Source organism: Brassica rapa, chromosome A08, assembly GCF_000309985.2.
Source record: "Brassica rapa cultivar Chiifu-401-42 chromosome A08, CAAS_Brap_v3.01, whole genome shotgun sequence".
Lineage (NCBI taxonomy): Eukaryota > Viridiplantae > Streptophyta > Magnoliopsida > Brassicales > Brassicaceae > Brassica > Brassica rapa.
Window position 1 is genome coordinate 10388955 of NC_024802.2, and position 19331 is coordinate 10408285.

Here is a 19331-nt window from a genome sequence, read left to right on the forward strand (position 1 = left end):
TTGCCAACGCACGTAGTAGATGGATTTTTTCTTTTTCGGCCCTTCATTTCCTGTACAAGAAATTAGAAACGCTGTTAAAAACACAACAAGTCACTGTCAATTACTCCAAATGCAAACTGCATAGCAAACATCAATTATTACATCTCAACAATGTAATACTCAAAGGAAACTACTCACTTACGAAAAGGAACGAAGATGGAGACTAGATTTCGTCGGAGAAAGAAGAAGAAACGAAGCAGTTCTCGACTCTAGAGAGTTGAGACCCGAGAAATGAGAAATAAGAGGGAGAGAAGACGTCCACAGAGAGATTGATTGATTCTCGATTTAGACGGAGGAGGACGACGGAGAAAGCCACAAAGCACGGAGGCTAGGGTTTTGCGCAATCGCAAGAGAGAAGCCGGAGAGGGACGAGACGGGATTTAGATTTAGATAGAGAGGGAGAGAGACGAAACGCTTCGTTTAGAGAATAGGATCCGGTTCAGTTTGGTTGGGTCGGGTAAAGTAGGTCGGGTTGGTAATAAGTTGTTTCATTAAGGTCCCTAGCGTCTTTAACCACGATCTACCGATTTTATATTTAAAAAAAAAAATAAAAACTATATTCGTTTATTGTAAGGGTGAAATCAGCATTTCTAATGGAGAGGGAGGGGCATCTCGAGTTAAACTCCGCCTGTGAAGGAGATTAACTCCATATACCCCATACCCCCTTAAATGAATTCTTACTGCCCCTTCTCTATTCTTCCTACCCTTTTATCCTTGCACTCCCCAAACTAGCCTTTCATTTATTCTCCAATTAAATAAACCAACCATAATTCAACAACCTACATGGCCCACAAAACAACCTTAACCAATCAGATTTCTCCTGACCCACATGTCTCCTTCTTCATCGTACAAGCTTCTTCCTCTCATCCTCCATTAGCGTTTTTTGAAGCTCAAAAAATAGGCAATTCAGGTTCGTTTTCGATGATTTTTTTGTGATATTACATTTAAAAATCGTGTATATGATGGGTAACGTTAAAAAAGTAAGATTTGATGAAAATTTGAGAGATTAAAAACGATTTCAAAAACTGTGTTTAGGGCTATCGGGTATTTTTAACGTCCGTTTTGGATGAATTTTTTTTGCTGAAATGTTATTAAAACAAGTGTATATCTCGGCTAGTGTAAAAAAAAAGAAGATCCAGTGAAAATTATGAGAGATTTAAAAAGATTTTGAAAACTGTGTTTATAGATTTTGGGTATTTTTATGTGTGTTTCGATGATTTTCTGTGTGTAATTTCATTTAAGATGAATTATACATCATGGTTGATGTAAAATACTAACAATAGGGTCCTAAAAGCGAATTAGTTAGTTCAAGGATAAGTTCTGGGTATTACTGGTATAACTAGTTTTACTAAAGAAAAAAGGTTTACTGGAAATACTAGGATTACTATATTGATATTTCTTACTGTGATTTCTAGTATTACTATGTATAGTACTGAATTAAATTAGTATTAGTAAGAGAAGATTGTACGGTGTGATAATTAATTCTAAACATCTTAATAATGAGAATTCTAATGATATTCTATTTTATTTCAGGAAAATGCAAAATCCGAATTGCACAATCATTTGTTTTGATTATGGGGGATATTATATGAAAGATGGGGCTGAAATAAAATGGATCTCAGGAGGTGGTGAAGGAGAAGATGAAATCCACACGATTGTGTTGAGGAAATCAATGGAAGATATCACTTACTATGCTTTGGTTGAGCGTATTTGCAGAAAGATAAGGGTAGATGAATCTAAGGTGCAAGTGAAGATTAGTTACTTTCCAATGGTATTGTATTCGTACAAGCCATCATACATCTGGAATGATGAAGACGTTTTTGGTTATCTACTGCAAGTAAATCATGAGAAGTGTAGAAGTGTTCTACATGTGGAGTTCATCAATGAAGAAGTGCAACTTTCAGAAGAGGATGATGAAACTGATAGCTATGTCGGTCTATCTGATAGAGAGGCTACAGAGGCTGGTGATGAGGATGGTACTGAGAATGATGAAACTGATGTCTATATCGGTCTATCTGATAGAGAGGCTATAGAGGCTGGTGATGAAGATGGTAATGGTGGTGTGCTCACTTTTCACGAAGACATTGAGATGCATGATGGTGTCAATCAGAGACGGGATGATGGTATGGATTTGGTTATAGGTCAAGAATTTATAACCAAGGAGGCAGCAAAAGTTCTTATTCAAGCAGCGTCGTATCAGAAATCTTTTGAATTTGATATAATTAAGTCAGACATTAAGAGATTTGTGGTTAAATGTCGAGGAGCCAAAGATGGGTGCAATTGGTTTGTGCGAGTTGCAATGTTAAAGACGTCAAATATTTGGACGGTTAGAAGTTTCATCAAGCAGCATACATGTTTTGTCGTTACAAGAACACTGCCTGATAGAGAGGTTGGTGATGAAGATGGTACTGAGAATGATGCAACTGGTAATGAAGGTACTGGTGGTGTGCTCACTTTTCACGGAGAGATTGAGATGGGTGAGAATGTCACGGAAAGAGATGAGTAAGTGTTTGAAGATACAGAAGTAAGACCAGTAGTTGTCTATCAGCCACGGGATGATGGTACAGGTTTGGTTTTAGGTCAAGAATTTAGAACCAAGGAGGAAGCAAAAGTCCATATTCAGACGGCTTCACATAAGAAATGTTTTGAGTTTGATATAACTAAGTCGGATACTCAGAGATTTGTCGTTAAATGCCGAGGAGCCAAAGACGGTTGCAAGTGGTTTGTGCGAGTTGCAAAGTTAAAGAATACAGATCTTTGGACGGTTAGAAGTTACATCAAGCATCATACATGTTCTGTTGTTACTACAAGAACACTGCCTAATAGAAGGAAAGGCACATCACAAATCGTTGCATCTGTTTTGGCTCAAGATTATCCTGGTACATTTGACACACCAGTTCCCAAAGTTCTGATCGATTTGGTTCATCGAAAGGTTGGTGTGCATGTTTCATACACCTCAGCATGGAGAGGAAAAAGAGAAGCTGCTAATGAAGTGCGAGGAAGTCCAGAAGAGAGTTTTACTTTATTATACTGTTATATGCACATGCTGGAGCAGACAAATATTGGCACAAGAACTCGTGTGGTAGTGGATGAGGCCAACAAATTTAAGTATCTGTTTTTTGCCCTGGGAGCTAGCATAGAAGGGTTCAGTGCGATGAGGAAAGTCCTCATTGTGGATGGAACACACCTGAAGAATGTTTATGGTGGAGTTCTCCTTGTTGCGACTGCTCAGGATCCTGATCATCACCACTACCCAATTGCGTTTGGTGTAGCAGATGATGGTGAGAATGATGAAAGCTGGATATGGTTTATGGAACAGTTGAAATCAGTGATATCTGATGTCCCGGGATTGGTATTTCTTTCAGATAGAAACAAAAGCTTGATCAAGTCAGTACGTCTAGTGTTCCCTGAGGCCGAACATGGGTATTGTATATGGCATTTGTCTCAGAATGTTAAAGCCCACGTCCATAACAACAAAGATACTTGTGCAAGCAAGTTTAGAGACTGCGCACACGCTTATACGGAGGCTGAGTTCAAGTACCAATATCATGCTTTTCGCCGGAGGTATCCTAGTGCAGCAGCGTATCTTGACAAAAGTGTTGAAGAGAAGAAGTGGGCTAGATGTTACTTCAGAGGAGATAGGTACAATGTTGACACCACGAATTCAGTAGAATCTTTTAATGGTGTTATCAAGGAAGCGAGAAAGTATACCTTACTACCAATGTTTGATGTTATCATTGCGAAAATGTCTGAATGGTTTAACAACCATAGGAAGGAGGCAGCTGAAATACCATACACACTGAAGCTTGTGCCTATTTTGGAAACCGAAATGTCTAAAAGATGTATTGATGCGGGATTTCTTACAATTGACGAACTAAACAGCTTCCATCTTGAGTACAGTGTGCATGGTACTGACGGCAAGGTTTATACTGTTGACATGGCTAGGAATACTTGCAGTTGTGAGCAATTTGATAAAGACAAATACCCTTGTGTGCATGCAGTGGCTGCTGCCACATTCATGTCTAAGGCAGCGGGAAGGGAACTTCATCTATCTGAGTATTGTTCAAAATACTATTGGGTGGAGCAATGGGCTTTGGCTTATCACAGGACCATATATCCTGTTCCTCATATGTCTGATTGGGTTATACCAGAAGATGTTAAAGCAAAGAAAATACTTCCTCCAGATTATGACAAGAAGAAAGGAAAACCACAACAAACAAGATTTCCATCAGTAGGAGAATCCCGTGGAAGAGGCAAAAGAGGCAGAGGGGGAGCTAGAGGAGCCAGAGGCAGAGGCAGAGCCAGAGGAGAAGGTATGGCATCGTATTTTGAATGTGGGAGTGGTTCAGGTACTACCTAGGGTTTACTGAAGATTACTAGGTTTATTATGTGCAATTTGTACTACTAGAGATTTCTGGTATTATTATGTGAAATTTGGATTACTGTGTGTTTGACTTGTATTATTATGCGCAATTTGGATTACTAAGTTTTACTGGTATTATTATGTGCAATTCGAAACCAATATATATCACTAGGTTATGTGTAATTTAGAATATCATTATATGATTATTTTAAATTCGTAGGCTACGTATGTGATAAATATATAGATTAGACTATTTTTGTTAATTATTTTCAATATTTTAAGAAAATCTTAACGGTTTCCCCAAAAACTTCCTTAACTTTCATTGTTAGTATGTGAATGGTAGAGAATATAGTAAGGAGAATTTAACAAAATACATATTTCTGGTATATTGTTTATGTAAATATCTTCTATGACGATAATAATAGGGAAATGACTTTGGTTCTACTACCAAACATTTATCTCGGAGATGGTTTTACTAGAAAAACGTAAAAATTGCAATAGTCTTACTATGTGTATGGTAGTATTACTACCACCTTGAGGATTACCATAGGTATTACTAAGTGTTAAAAATAATATTTTGATATTTATGACGGCTGCACGTTTTACATGTGAAATGCATTTTTTAATTCTTTTTTAAATAATATTTTTTTTCATTTTTAGTGTTTTACATGTGTTTACTAGTTTTTGGTATATCTTTTTTCTTTTTTTTGTGCTTTTGAGGCGTAAGAAACCTAGTAATTCTAGTTATCTATCTTACTCGTTTTTGGACATAGTAACACTTGTAAATCTAGTTTTCCATACCTGTTTCAAACATCCAAATTATGCAGTTCAAACATTCTACTACCAAGTTTCAAACATCCAAAATACTTAACATCCCAAATACATAAAAGCCAAAATACTTATCATCCCAAATACATAAAAGCCTAAGGCTTTGTTTTACGCTTCTTCCCCTCCGTGAAAGGAGTCTGCACCCACTGTGATTTCCTCTTTGGTCTGCCACTCTTCTTAGGTGCAGCAACAACGACATTCTCCTTGCACCTATGCATGATCCAAGGACTCGGTGCTTCCTTGTAAACGACCATGATCCACCTTTGCTTTTCTTCCTCACTGTATTCCTCAACAACTTCCTCAGCATGTTCCTTCACAACCTCTTCCTTTTTTTTCTCTTCATCCGCAACTTTCTCCCTGCTTTTTTCCTCTGTTTCCACAGCCTCTTTCTTTTGTTTCTCTTCTTCCACAACTTTCTCACCTTTTCCAGGTTCATCCTCCATACGCCTAATTATTGGTCTCCTCGCAGCCATTGCCTTAGTCCTACCACGTGGCGGTGTTGGAGTTCCCTCTGACTGACTCCCACGTGGTGGTGTTGGAGTTTCACCGGTTCTGTTTGTCTCAACCCGAGGCTCAGTGTCATCAACTTTGGGAGTTCCCTCTGACTGACTCCCATGTGGTGGTGTTGGAGTTTCACCGGTTCTGTTCGTCTCAACCCGAGGCTCAACCCGAGGCTCATTGTCATCATCTTTGGGAGTTCTCTCTGTCTGATTCCCACGTGGTGGTGTCGGAGTTCCTTTTTCTATCTCTGTCTCCCGTGCTTCAGATTCCACCTCCTCAGTCTCATTTTTCTCCTTTTCTTTCTCCCTGGTTTCAGACTCTTTCCCTTCAACTTCTTCTTCTTCATCCTCCTTCCCTTCAACTTCTTCTTCTTGATCCTCTTTCCCTCCAACCTCTACTTGATCATCTTCCCTTCAGCCTCAGATTCCACCACTTTTTCTTCATCTTTCTCATCATTGTTCTCATCCTTTTCCTCACTGGTTTCAGCTTCTTTCTCTTCACTTTCTTCTTCATCATGTTTCCCTCCAATCTTTTCCTCATTCGCAATTTCCTTCCACAATTTAGCAGCTTGTCTTCTACTTCTCTCCTTCATTTGCTTCAACTCTTCACTTTCACTCTCATTGTCTTCTTCCTCATCAGCCTCACTATTTTCCTTCTCTTTCTCACCCTCTTCCTCAGTATTCTCGATGTTATCCTTTTCTTTTCCAGCCTCGTGCTCAGCATTAGCTTTCTCCTTCTCAGAACAAGCTTTGTCCTTCTCTTCATATGTATCATTGTCCCACTGTCGAAAATCCATGTCTTCACCATGACTCGGCTCCACTTTACTCTCAATAGAAGTTAGCCTGTCTTCTATTTTCTTAGCCCTTCTTCTCAAAAGCCGCTGGTTCTTTTCAAGAACACTCATCCTTGAGCTTTGAGCCTCTAACATTGTCTCCACCGTGACGTGAAGTCCAACAAATCTTTCTCCCATGAACTCCAAAATCCTCTCTTCCAGACCTTGCAACCTCGAATCTAATCCAGAATTAGAGGATGATCCTTCTGCAAACGTCACCTTCTCTTTGTCTTTCTTTTTTGGCAACACTCCTCGTGCAGCTTGATCCAACTCATATAGCTCTTCCCACCAAATATTCTTCTGCTTCACATTTAACCAGTAGTTCCAAGTATCACTTGGGCTGCCCTGACGGTCATACTCTCGCTCCTCATCAATGATACGAGCCAGCATAATTTGCTCACCAATAGTTGGAACTAAGACACTGTTGATAACCTGAAAATAAAACAAATGTTAGCTCAAATGAGTTTTTTGTTCTACTAGCTTCTACTATACATATATACATGTACCTTTGTTTCTCCAACAGCAGCATATATGTCTTCCAAAGGATAACCCCTAAGACTGGACTTTGTAAACCGGCTCTTACACATCCTTGGACATTCTTCACTGGCGTCCTCTGAATAGATTCTAAACGTCTTCCCCAGATCCGGAATACACTCAAAAGCCAGAACCTAGAAAATCCATTGTCACAGTGTCAAATTTGAATTATAAAACAATTAAAATTTTTCTAAACTATATGCTTTACCTCTAAAGGGATGATGAAACCAGGAAAGGCGCATGCCTCTTTCACTTCACCCTTCAGATGGTTCATCACGTGCTTAATCTCCTTTATTGCATCCTCAAACGTTAGACGACCCCAGGGAAATGATCTGCAAGCATCTAAATCGTCCATCATCCTTAATATGAAGTCGTCTAAATTTCCAGCATCCTTCGGCTTTCCTCTGATAACCCGACCAAGAAAAAACAAGACTGTCATCTTCAATCTATCTGGACACGGCGGCATAGACAACATCTTCTGCTTCACATCAGTGATGGTGATCTTCTTTCTGTCATGGAAGTAATAATCCACAAACTTATAACCTCCCAACTTCTCATAGTTTGGTGGATAATCACCGCAGTCTAACCCAGAGATGAGGGCATGCTCCCTCATAGAATAGCGGATGGGTACACCATTAACCGCAAACCATGCAACATCATCTTCTGGAGTACAAATGGTGCGCAGTAGTAACATCCACATCCCCTGAAGCTTCAGGTTATCTTCGTCTGGCATGTGGAAGAAATGTCGAAACTGAGGATGGCTTGTGAACCACGCAGCCTCAGGCTTATCCCTGATGAGCTTTACTGTCCTGGTCACGAAGCACTTAGTTTGTATCTTCGAACTCTGGGGGAACTCGCTGCTTTTGAAGTAGAACTCAAGGGGTTGATTCGGTTGCATTTCCTGCAATCAAAATAAATTTATACATGTTAGTAATGCTAGTAATACAAAAAGTACTTGTATTACTGCTAATTACTACTCAGCATTTCTCACAAACAATAACAATGAATACAAAATATATACCTCTCTTTCAGACCCCTCACTATCGGACCCCTCTCTTTCGGACTCATCTGAGACTGAGAGCGATTCTACACTCGGTGCTCTCGCTGGCTCTCTCACTGGCCTACTCTTCTTACTCTTCTTACTGCTTTTCTTGCTCTTCTGAACTCTCGGTTCTGGTTTTTTTTGCAGCCGAGTCCGGTTTCCTGACTCTAAGAGACTGACGACGACTTTCATTGGGGACTACCTTTTGATTTTTCTTCATAATTTTCCTGTACAAGACATTACAACACTCAATCACTCTAAATTCAAACCGCAAAACAACAACACAACATCAACTAAGTTTCCCCAATACAATTTTATTAACAAAAATTAAATACAATTTATAACTCAAATCGGAAACAATAGATTCTATGTAATATATACCTAAACAATAGATTTACCAAGTTCTTATCCAATTTCAAAACCAATATCTAAACATAAGACACATTCAAAGTTTTCCCCAAATTTGTTTTCAAATCTACATACAAATTCGACCAAATAACAACCAAATAAAGGGAAACTAATCACTTACCACAAGGAACAAAGATGGAGCCTCGATTTCGACAAAGGAGGATGAAGAAACAAAGCGGTCTCGACTTTAGGGTTTCAGACAAGAGAGACAAAGAGATAGTTGAGACACGAACCAACAAGGAAGAAGGAAGATGGATTTTCGATTTAGATAGAAAACAAACAAAGAAGAACGAAAATAGATACTCTAGGGTTTCAATCTCCGATTTTGCAATAGAGAGTGTCGCAAGAGGAGAGACAGACCCGATGATTGAAAATTTTGGAGAAGAGAATGTTGAGTGATACAAAACGACATCGTTTTGGTTTAGATGGGTCGGGTTTTAGGGTTTGTATTGTATGGGTCGGATCTTTCTGGTTGGATCTTGTAAATAACTAAATTAGTTTAGGGCAATCTGTCTTTAGCCACGTTTTCTATTTAAAAAAAAATGAAAAAGAAATTATATTATAATAAAGGGATAAATGGGGATTTTTTTGGAGGGTAGAGGGCATATGGAGTTAATCTCCGCCTGTGAAGGATACAAGATAAATTAACGACTCAGATTATACTGACCCTTTCTAATCTACCGTAGACACGAACACATGTGATCACAAAATCGTCGTACGAGGAGACAGTTTCTTACGGCGAGGAAGTGAAAATCGGAATAGAGGCATGGGGGAGGCTTCAGCGGCGGCGGAGCTCGAGAGACTCCAAATCGATATCCTCCGTAGAATCTCGACTCTCGAAAGCTCGATTCTCCCGGAGAGTTCGTCGCCTTCTCTACCGGATGATGAAAGCCAAACAGTGTCTCGCCTCTCCGCCATTCTCCGCTCCGGCGGCGTTAATGACTTCTCCTTCAAGAGGGTCGCTCCAGATTACTACGACTGGCCTCTTGAATCCCGCCGCGACGTCCTCGGAGCTTCCTCCGTCGACCATCTCTGCAAGAGCATTGTCCTGGTACGTCAAAGTCTACTGCTTTTTAGGTTGATAGAGTTTCTTGTTACACTTCTTGAATCAATGCCATAAAGGTTGTTCCTTTTCATATGGGTTTACTCAGGTTAATACTCAAGCCTCATCAAATGTTTTGGATTGCAGTGATCGCAACAACTCCAAATACTATGTGGTTGTTGTTCAGGTGCTCCTAATGATTCTTACAGTTACAGCATTCGCACCTTTGTTTTCGTTTCTAACTGTATTCATCTGACAGTATACTGCCAGATTCAATGCGGAAGCAGTGAAGAACTTTCTTTACTCACTAAACGAGGGCAAGATCCCGAAGAAAAGATTTAATCGTAAGTGTGATCATTAGCTAGTTATTTTACTTCTGTCTCCTGATGCTTTCTCTAATCTCTGCGTGTAGTGAGACTTGCTCCCGAGGAGACGTCGATTGAACTGACTGGGTTTGAGCACAATGCGGTAACCTGTGTAGGGATGAAGACAAGCATACCGGTAAGTTTTTGTTTCCATTGTACAAGGTTTTGTCTTTTTTTTTTTGGTGATCATCTGTTGGTGCTTGCTCATTTGATATTAGACATGTTTAAGACATGAGAGTAGCCTCTACCCACTTGTGTTTTCTTCTCCTAGACAAACCAGTTTTGCACTGTCTTTTGTGTTTTATAAATAGTTACAGAGAGTTTGCCCTTTCACACACATGTGCTTGCCAAGCGTTTTCCAGACATCACAGTCTATTTGTTTCTTGTCCTAATTGTCAAAGAGGCCCTGAAGGGTACAATCCCCAATGGGTTACACAGCTACTTTTTTTGTCTTGCTTTTTTTTATCTTTAAGGTCTGTAATGGAGGTGTGGTACATTTTAACACTGTTTGCATTTTATACGGACACAAAGTTAGTTAAGAGTTTTTCTTGTGAGCCAGATAGTGTTAAAGTGTTTGTCCCACTCATTGTCTTTTGTAGTTTCTCCATAAATAATTCAATACCTTCTTTGAAACTATTCGTACAAGAGTTAGTAGTAATAGGCGTCAGGCAGAGAGACTTAAATGGCGTTAATTTTGTTGAATGTGTAGATCTGTGCAGAAATAGCCCACTTTAACGTTCAGACCACACTACTTTTGCTACTGTGACACATTACTCTTTCAGAATAATTTTTTAGACCTAGTTAGTATTCATAGAGTTGTAAGTTCGTTTGGTGGAGATATGTATAACATGAAATCTAGTTTTCTGTATTGAGATTGAGCAGTACTGATGAGGTGGATGGGGTTTGGGAAATGACAGGTGATATTGGATGAGGCCATAGCCAAACTTAGACCGGACTTCTTCTGGCTGGGCGGGGGAGAGATTGATCTGAAGCTTGGCGTCAGAACATCTGAGTTCCTTGATTTTGTGAAACCATTTGTCGTTCCTTGTAGCTGAAAGCTAGAATCTACTTAACAATATTCTTCTTCATGTCATTCATCCTAAAGTGTATGGTCGCTACTTTGTGAAATGTTACCGTTAGCTAAGATTTGAGCTGGCAGTGAGGGTTTTGTACCTCTCACAGACATTGGTATTCTTGGTAATGAATGACCATGTTGGTTACGTTCTACTATTCTTGCCTAGAGCTAAAAAGGCGGTGAAGAGTTCTCAAATCAGCACATTCCAGAGAATTACAAAATACTTTGGTCTTGAAATATATTTTTATATTAGCACAAGAGTCATTACAAGTACAACCACCAAAATGGTGAATGCATATCACAGTATATGATGTGTGATATATAATCAAGCCTTCTCGTTGTGGATGGGAGGCTTGCGATGAGGCTGAGGATAATCCATGACTACTACATCTCCCCCCGTCTCCTCTCCACCTAGCACCCTCCTGACGTCTTGTACCAAAGAAGCAACCTTGTGATGATGCTTGTGAAACCTTAGACGCCGAGCAGTGGCACAACCAACGTTGGATGACAAAAGCAGAAGAATGAAACAAAACACCATCGAAGAGAGCCCACGCTTCACAGGGCAATACATGACCTCCTTCTTGTTATTCTTCGGATACTATATGCGTGTGTCTGTTTATAGGGAAGATAAGAGTATTTGTAGGCAGAAGAAAGATAATAGAGAGAGTAAGACAAGCATTGAATGCAGGTGGGGGGAGGGGTCCTTCACTATCACAACATGCTCTTGTTCCTCTCTTGTTCTTTTACCTTCTCTCTTGTCTATCTATTTCAAATATGTTTTCTCATTCATTTATGTATTTATATACGTATCTATCCCAAGTATAGTGGGTGTCTTGATCCGCCGAACCTTTTGTCTACTTTGGGGGGTCAATATCTCGTTTTTTCCTTCTTCCATTTACTAATAAGCTTATTCTTCCCCATCACTATTGTATCCAACTATTACAATTTCAACGGTAGTTTAACTCACATAGATCACTCTCCTAACTCCTAGTCGACGTGGACAGGACAAATTGACAATCATATCAATCTTATAAGGACACTATTACACATTATGTTTAGCATCAACGTTATTTCGTTAACGTTGGGGACCTTAAAATTAAAGAATCTTTGAGGATGGTTCATAACTAAATGATATTTTAGCTAAAACTTTTGACAAGTTCAAACAAAGAAACAATAACAGTACTGAAAGTGTAAGAAGTTAGAACAAGACAGCATGGTCTGACCGTCTCCTCCTCTCTCCCCTTCCTTTTACGACAATGTGGGGACCCTTTTCTTAACATCACCGGCCATTCTCAACCGTGTATCCCACGTGGCACAATGCTGTTCTGTTTCGTTGGGTTTTATAGACTTTCTTTTTGCCTTTGTCAATACCATGTTGCCCTCACCGTATCATGTGAAGTTGGCTTATAGAGCGGAACACGTAAGAAAACACAATCGAGTTGTGATGATGGTTCATAGAAAGTATGTTTTCAGATTATTTTGAAGAACTAATAGATATTATTAGAGCATGTTTTATATACATTATTATTTCATGTTTACTGTACACATTAACGCCCAACCGAACGTTCTTAGAGAAGTACATAGGCTGTTTGCTTGCTTGCTTAAATAACTAATAAGATGACGATGATGTATACAGCGAAATAGAGAAATGAAATATCCAGCGAGAGAGATCTAGGGAGATCAATATCCAAAAGTGTTTTCTCCGCTGTAAGTGACATAGAGGAACCCATCTTCCTCCTTTTTCTCTTCGTACACAGCTGACATCAACGCACCTGCAAAAGTGTTGTTATCAACATCAGACGTTTATAAGTAGACGCTTCTTGATTGTGTTGAAAAGATCTACCTGTTGGAGGAAGAACATTGTCCACAAAGATAAAGATAGCCTTCTCTGCACTCAGTTTGATTCTTTTGCGAATGACATACACGAATTGCCCCACTGTCAAATCAGCCGGGACTAGGTATCTACTCAAAATAAAAAAGAAGCTTAGTTGTCAATAACAAAGTCAGGTCCGTTAATGAGAGATGGATATTAATATGCATACTTTTTCTTGTCGATGGTCGGTATATCACTCTTCTCAGCCTTCTCAACAATCACCTGGATCCCACAAACACATACACTCAAGTGTCACTTCAACCATTTGATAAAGAAGTTAGCAGTTATGGATTATGCAAATCAACTCAAACGAAGACGTAAAATGTCACCAAGCATCACTTGAGCTTCAGAAAATCACAAAAGGAATTAAGAAAGAAAGAAAGAACACAGAGGGTCTCACCGGAATCCTATCTGGATACTTCTCTCTGATCCGAGCAGCCTCTGCGCTTCTCTTCTCTGAACGTTCAAAAAACAAAAAAAAACACCATCATCATTAACCAAATGGATTTGAGAAACAAAACACAAAAACAAAGGGTAACCGAACCAAACCTAGGTCATGCTCTTGCTTGAACGTGCTTTTTGCCATTACTTCTTCTTTCACACCCTACACAAGCCAACCATCAAAAACAACCGATCATTATCTCTTAGTGGTTTATAGAGTTCAGCGACTATAATCTAACATACCCATCAATCAATCAAAGATAACCCTTTTCGTCTCACACATATAGAGACTCTCTCCTAAAGCTAAAACTTAAATCGATTGATCAACATAGAAAAGCCCAACCTTTAGTAATCTAAACGAATTACGAGATCGCGATAATGATCGAACCTGTTGATTACAAAGACGAAAGCTTTTCTTCGATCGAAGCACTTCTCAAGAACTCGATGCTGCTTTCGATGACAAATAAACAAAGAGCTACGAAAGTTCTGCGATTGAATACAGATGGAACACAGTAATGTCTAGACTCCTCTGCTGACGTGGCTTTTTGATTAGAACCATCTAAGAAAATCGGACGGTGTATATTAGCTGTGATAGTGGAACACAAAATCGTAACCGTTAATCTAACTGACGGTGTACGAGGGAGCTGTGCACGTTATTATTACTGCCTCGAAAAAAAAGGATAAACAAGAACCGCATATACCGGGATTACGTTTCCTGCATGGGATATGACATATTTACCCCTTGTAACTTCTAGTTAGATTCAGAGTAAAAAAAGGGTCACAATGGAATTGACAACTCAGCTTTTAATCTCTTTTACTTTTTGAGGTCCAGTTTGGTGTAGTTAACAGGCCTTGCTTGGGTGGTCCGATTGTTTGCGATTTTCAAAACTTTTACTGTTAGAATTTTTAATTTTAAGTTGACTGTTAAAATTTTATTCTTTTTTTTGAACAAAAATTTTTTTTATTCTTTAGAAAATAAAAATAGCTTTAGAAATAGCTGGAAAAATAAATTACATTGGCTGTAGAGTATAGTCAACACCTTTTGTTGTTTCAATTTTCCTGTCTTTCACCTCTTGAATTCCAGTGAATTTGATGTCGTATGTCTTTATGATCTACTTCAAAGGGCATATATTCATTATACATGTTATATATGATTAGATCGAGGATGTCAATAGGCTCTGGAGTATTTAATTCATCTTCATACACATCAAAGATTGGAGCTCCGTGGATCTCTTTATAAGATCAAATCCTTTTTCGTTAGAGTAGACGTCATCCAGTTGAGGTAGAACCTCTTGTTGTTGTGTCTGGATTTACATGACTAGAGCATGTTCTATGGACTGTATAAACTCGTCACGTATATCGTGTTTTGTACTCCGCAAGTGTTTCTCGGACGAAAGTAGCTAGTTCATTCTTATTTGTTGCTGAATCTTACTCGATAACATGATAAAAAGACCATTTTGTCTTTGATACCAACTGAAAGAGAGCTGAATCTTAGTAAGGCCGTTTTCGTTTGCTGATCGCTAGCGTCAGCGACTAACTTCAAAAACCAATTGTTGTTCATTTATTGGTCGTGCGTTCAGCGACTGATCTCAGCGACCAAACGCTAGCGATCAGCGATTTAAAATTTTGAACGCTAGAAATTTCAGCGGCACGACCACAATCGTACGACTAGAAAAAAAAACTTAAAAAGACAAACTACCCTAAATATATTTACAGAATCACAATACATTGCCATTAACCCTAATACAAACTCATGCCAAAAAAAAAAATCACCAGAAACTTCTCTCTCTCCGATCTATTTCCTGGCCACACATAAACTTCTCTGCTCAAGCTCTCTCTCTCTCCGATCTATCTCCGGCGGCTACAGGGAACCTTCTCTGCTCAAGGTCCTCTCTCTCTCTCTCTCTCTCTCTCATCTCTCTCTCTCTCTCTCTCTCTCCTCTCTCTCTCCTCTCTCTCTCTCTCTCTCTCTCTCTCTCTCTTCTCTCTCTCTCTCTCTCTCTCTCTCTCTCTCTCTTCTCTCTCTCTCTCTCTCTCTCTCTCTCTCTCTTCTCTCTCTCTCTCTCCTTCTCTCTCTCTCTCTCTCTCTCTCCTCTCTCTCTCTCTCTCCTCTCTCTCTCTCTCTCTCTCTTCTCTCTCTCTCTCTCTCTCTCTTCTCTCTCTCTCTCTCTCTCTCTCTCTCTCTCTCTCTCTCTCTCTCTCTCTCCTCTCTCTCTCTCTGCGTTTTGTGTTACGATAATGGAACCTTTAGATTAATTAAGTTGGCTGTTGGGTTTTTTGATTCTTGATATGGGTTGTTTTTAGATTTAAGATTTTCATTATCAAATCTTCGTTTTTAATCAGATTATCAAACATGGGTTTGAGTTCCTGTGAATGTTTTCAGACATGGGTTTGACTTCTTTTTGGTCTGTGACAAAGTGTTCTTGCATTTGCTTTCAAGTCTTTTATAGTTTGGTCTGAATAAAGCTTCGTTAAGTAACATATTTATACGTTTGATGCATAGATGATAAGAAGACTAAGAAAATGATATATTACTACAAGACTCTTGTTAGTTCGTATGCTTATGAAATATTTCTTCCATATTATAACAATGATAATAGCTAGGTAGTTTAAATTGGTTGTCACATATCATGCACGCACCTTGGTTACAATAATCAAGTCGATATGAATTGTAGTTTTATGAATAATTAATCATTTCTATCCGACCAAACCACTCTTGTCTTTACAAGTTTATAACCTCTTTTATGTCTTTTATAACAATCAATTCACAAGAGTCAAAATTTGTGTGCTTTTGATAGATTGTTGTTTCAGTTTTTCTTTCTTAATGACACAGTGTGGATAGATGTCAATGATTGGCTTATATTGTTAGCTCGTCACCTTTGATTCACTTAGGTCTGTATTATTTTTTCAAGTTTGGACATAAATCACAACAAGACAAGATAAAAAGAATGACTGATGACGTAAGTGTTTTAGGCAGTTCTAGTTTCTTAGATCTTTTGTGATTGTTTTTTCTGCTAGTTTAGCTTGTTTGTCTATTGATGAGACTTGTTATTTAGAAATTGACCGATGAAGACGTTAGGTATTTCTTTGCTCTTTATGCTGATGAGAAAAGGAAAGGGAACAGACCAAGGAGTGGCATGAATCTATCTGGAAGAGAGTTCATCGTAAATAAGTTTGAAGAAAAATTTGGTAAGAGATGGATATGGGACAGGTTTAAGAACAAGGTTGATATTAATAGAAAAGCATATGTCAAGTTCAAGAAGCTTACCCACAATAGAACCGGGCTTGTCTATGATGCTTTGGGAAGGTTGGAGATGTCGGATGCTTGGTGGAATCAACGCATTGCGGTAAGTATCTTTCTCTTAGTCTTCAGTGCTTTAATAATGTCACTATTAGAGTTCCCTTTCTGCTTAGAGTGGTGTTTAGAGAGAAAAATATTAGACATTGAATCAGTATTAGCTTGAAAAAAATATTAGACATTGAAAAATATTGTATGTTTCAAATATACTAAAATTTGTTCTTCTTAAACAGGAATGGCAAGGTGCAAGAAAGTATAAGACCAAAGTGCCTCCAAACATGGATGTGTTTAAAGCAGAGTTTGGTGCTGTTACTGTAACTGGAGCAGAAGGATGGTGTGCTCAGCAAGGAGAAACTAGCTTAGATTCTAGAATAGATGCAGAGAAGGATGACGAGTCTGATTCAGTTGACACTGATATGCCAGCACCAAGAGAAGGAACAAGTAGAGCTGGATGTTCAAAAATAAAGCGTAAGGAATTTGATCAAGAGCCTTATGTTCTAAGGAATGCAATTCTGGCTGAAAAAAAATAAGATAGCAGAAAAGATGGTAGAGATAATGGCAGAGGATCGTGTGGTGTTGCAGCAGGATCGCAAATTCCGTGTGCACTCTGTGTTGGAGATACTTAATGAGCTGCCTGAAATTATAAAGTGGTCACCATTTCACATTGCTGCAGTTAACCATCTCAAAGCTGTTGAAGAAAACAGAATGGCTTTTATGTCTTTCTCTAGTGATGATGATAAGATTAGATATCTTGAGAATATGATTAGAGTTAAGATATATGAAGGATTGTAATGTTTGTTTCAGTATGATTGTTTTAATATGACTCAGATTGTAGTATTTTTTTTAAGTATGACTTTTGTTTCATTTCTTTTGTTATGACTCAGATTGTAGTATTTTAATGTGATAGGAAGTTAGGAACCATGACCATCTGGTAGCATTATTCTCGTGTATGTCTGCTTAAATTGGAAGTTGTTTTTTTTTTAATGTGATAGGAAGTTGGGTTTTTTTTTAACCAACTTATGCTCAAATTCGCAACTTATATATATATATATATATATATATATATATGTGATTTTAATGCTTTGCAGATGGTTAGGTGGTACTTGGATGATGCTGAGGATGATTATGAGGAAGAGCATGAAGTTGATGTGCTTAAGCCAGAGAGATTGCTTCATAGAACAGATCGAGGTGTTGGATGGAATCATGTTCAACAACTTATGCACGGGTAAGATCAACAGTGTTATAATATTCTTCGCATGAATCAGAGGACATTTCAAGATCTGTGTAAGATGTTAGCAACGAGATATGGGTTAGAAGAGACACACAATGTCTATATTGAAGAAGCGGTTGCAATGTTCCTTGAAGTGGTGAGTCAAGATAAGACAGTACGGGTTATTGCACAAAGATATCAGCGTTCGTTAGATACAGTCAAAAGGAAACTTGGTGAGGTTTTGAGTGCTCTCTTGAAATTTGCTGCAGATGCACTAAAACCAGAAGATGGTGAGTTCACAAGAGTATGTCCTGCTTTGAGAAATGATGATCGATACTGGCCATTTTTTAAAGACTGTATTGGAGCATTGGATGAAACTCATATCTCAGTTCGCCCTCCTAAGCGAAATGCAGAAGCATACAGGGGCAGAAAACAGGAGCCAACCATGAATGTCCTTGCTATATGTAACTTTGATATGAAGTTCATATATGCTTATGTGGGTGTGCCGGGTAAAGCTCATGACACAAAGGTATTGACTTATTGTGCGAGGAATGAGCCATTTTTTCCACATCCGCCAAATGGAAAGTATTATTTGGTTGATGCTGGATATCCCACAAGAACAAGGTATTTTGGTCCGTATCGTAGAGTTCGATATCATCTCGATCAGTTCAACAGAGGAGGGCCACCAACGAACACTCGAGAGGTGTTTAACCGAAGACATTCAAGCTTGTGATCAGTGATTGAGCGGACATTTGGAGTGTGGAAAGCAAAATGGAGAATTCTTGACCGTAGGCATCCAAAATATGGTTTGATCAAATGAATAAAGCTAGTGACGGCAACGATGGCACTACACAACTTCATACGTGATTCACATCGAGAAGATAATGATTTGGTGCGTTGGCAGAAAAGAGAAGAATATCATACACATGGTGATAATGATGAAGAAGAAAGAGATGAAGAGGAAGATGATGAAGAAGAAGAAGATGGTGATGGTTATGATGGACATATTCCATATGAGCCGACTGGTGATAGAGCCATGGAAGATTTACGTGATCATATTTGTAATGAGTTGAGTAGAGGATATCGATTACCTTACTAGTTTATTTGATTTGAGTTTGTACTGATGTTTATTATTAGTTACTTGTATGACCACTTTCTTTATTATTTAGACTTTTTCAATATTCTAAGTTACAAGAAATGATATTCAAGTGTAGATTTTTTAATTAGAGTTATAGTTTATTGATGTGACAACTCATAAACAAAAGTGAACTTGTACAAGAAAAAATATAAGAAACTGAAACGATTAAACATATTGCATCCATGTGTGATTTATTACACTTTACAGTTTAATGATTTAGCCACATTTTTGACGAAACCTAAGTACAAAAGAGCAAATGTATGTCAAAAATAAATATTTGGTCGCCAGCGATACCGAAACGAACAACATAGCGACAACCGCTGCGATCAATCGCGCGACATG

General features: G+C 38.6%; 5 protein-coding genes across 7 annotated transcripts; 2 read left to right on the forward strand and 3 right to left on the reverse strand.

Annotated features, from left to right (window-relative positions):
- Window positions 1-5325: 5325 nt before the first annotated feature.
- Window positions 5326-9155, reverse strand: LOC117127507 (uncharacterized protein At3g43530-like). The gene is made up of 5 exons (XM_033278059.1): window positions 8119-9155; window positions 7306-7998; window positions 7070-7231; window positions 6130-6995; window positions 5326-6037 (listed from the first exon to the last, which is right to left on the reverse strand). Exons 1-5 carry the CDS (start codon window positions 8329-8331, stop codon window positions 5326-5328), a joined length of 2646 nt encoding a protein of 881 aa, XP_033133950.1. The 5' UTR covers window positions 8332-9155.
- An 88-nt stretch (window positions 9156-9243) lies between these two features.
- On the forward strand, window positions 9244-11184 carry LOC103847690. The gene is made up of 5 exons (XM_009124769.1): window positions 9244-9598; window positions 9699-9776; window positions 9849-9933; window positions 10002-10090; window positions 10872-11184. The coding sequence occupies exons 1-5, from the start codon at window positions 9314-9316 to the stop codon at window positions 11007-11009; spliced, it is 675 nt and encodes a 224-aa protein (XP_009123017.1). The 5' UTR covers window positions 9244-9313; the 3' UTR covers window positions 11010-11184.
- A 69-nt stretch (window positions 11185-11253) lies between these two features.
- Window positions 11254-12262, reverse strand: LOC103847691 (root meristem growth factor 6). Its single transcript, XM_009124770.3, has one exon. It carries the CDS (start codon window positions 11598-11600, stop codon window positions 11355-11357), a length of 246 nt encoding a protein of 81 aa, XP_009123018.1. The 5' UTR covers window positions 11601-12262; the 3' UTR covers window positions 11254-11354.
- A 244-nt stretch (window positions 12263-12506) lies between these two features.
- Window positions 12507-13958, reverse strand: LOC103847692 (autophagy-related protein 8f). 2 transcript variants are annotated; one of them, XM_009124771.3, is made up of 6 exons: window positions 13732-13958; window positions 13452-13506; window positions 13303-13358; window positions 13072-13124; window positions 12873-12991; window positions 12507-12801 (listed from the first exon to the last, which is right to left on the reverse strand). In XM_009124771.3, exons 2-6 carry the CDS (start codon window positions 13486-13488, stop codon window positions 12710-12712), a joined length of 357 nt encoding a protein of 118 aa, XP_009123019.1. In that variant the 5' UTR covers window positions 13489-13506; window positions 13732-13958; the 3' UTR covers window positions 12507-12709. The 2 variants fall into 2 exon arrangements, with proteins under 2 accessions (XP_009123019.1, XP_033133222.1); XM_033277331.1 differs by having other exon boundaries at window positions 13303-13382; window positions 13431-13506.
- Window positions 13959-14210: 252 nt separating this feature from the next.
- Window positions 14211-17568, forward strand: LOC103847693. 2 transcript variants are annotated; one of them, XR_004450248.1, is made up of 3 exons: window positions 15212-15229; window positions 16256-16690; window positions 16875-17568. XR_004450248.1 is itself a non-coding variant. In XM_033277330.1 (2 exons), exons 1-2 carry the CDS (start codon window positions 16481-16483, stop codon window positions 17169-17171), a joined length of 507 nt encoding a protein of 168 aa, XP_033133221.1. In that variant the 5' UTR covers window positions 14211-16480; the 3' UTR covers window positions 17172-17568. The 2 variants fall into 2 exon arrangements, 1 of the variants encoding a protein (XP_033133221.1); XM_033277330.1 differs by having other exon boundaries at window positions 14211-16690.
- The last annotated feature ends 1763 nt before the right edge of the window (window positions 17569-19331 follow it).

Coding starts and splice junctions, on each gene's coding strand:
- LOC103847690 (XM_009124769.1), top strand. CDS start 9,314: ATGGGGGAGGCTTCAGCGGCGGCGGAGCTCGAGAGACTCCAAATCGAT. Junction 9,599..9,698: donor TCTGCAAGAGCATTGTCCTG/GTACGTCAAAGT, acceptor GGGTTTACTCAG/GTTAATACTCAAGCCTCATC. Junction 9,777..9,848: donor ACTATGTGGTTGTTGTTCAG/GTGCTCCTAATG, acceptor TTCATCTGACAG/TATACTGCCAGATTCAATGC.
- LOC103847691 (XM_009124770.3), bottom strand. CDS start 11,600: ATGTATTGCCCTGTGAAGCGTGGGCTCTCTTCGATGGTGTTTTGTTTC.
- LOC103847693 (XM_033277330.1), top strand. CDS start 16,481: ATGAATCTATCTGGAAGAGAGTTCATCGTAAATAAGTTTGAAGAAAAA. Junction 16,691..16,874: donor GGTGGAATCAACGCATTGCG/GTAAGTATCTTT, acceptor CTTCTTAAACAG/GAATGGCAAGGTGCAAGAAA.
- LOC117127507 (XM_033278059.1), bottom strand. CDS start 8,331: ATGAAAGTCGTCGTCAGTCTCTTAGAGTCAGGAAACCGGACTCGGCTG. Junction 7,999..8,118: donor GTGAGGGGTCTGAAAGAGAG/GTATATATTTTG, acceptor TTTTGATTGCAG/GAAATGCAACCGAATCAACC. Junction 6,996..7,069: donor CTGCTGTTGGAGAAACAAAG/GTACATGTATAT, acceptor TTTTATTTTCAG/GTTATCAACAGTGTCTTAGT.
- LOC103847692 (XM_033277331.1), bottom strand. CDS start 13,488: ATGGCAAAAAGCACGTTCAAGCAAGAGCATGACCTAGGTTTGGTTCGG. Junction 13,125..13,302: donor AGTATCCAGATAGGATTCCG/GTGAGACCCTCT, acceptor TGTGGGATCCAG/GTGATTGTTGAGAAGGCTGA. Junction 12,802..12,872: donor CAATGTTCTTCCTCCAACAG/GTAGATCTTTTC, acceptor ACACTTTTGCAG/GTGCGTTGATGTCAGCTGTG.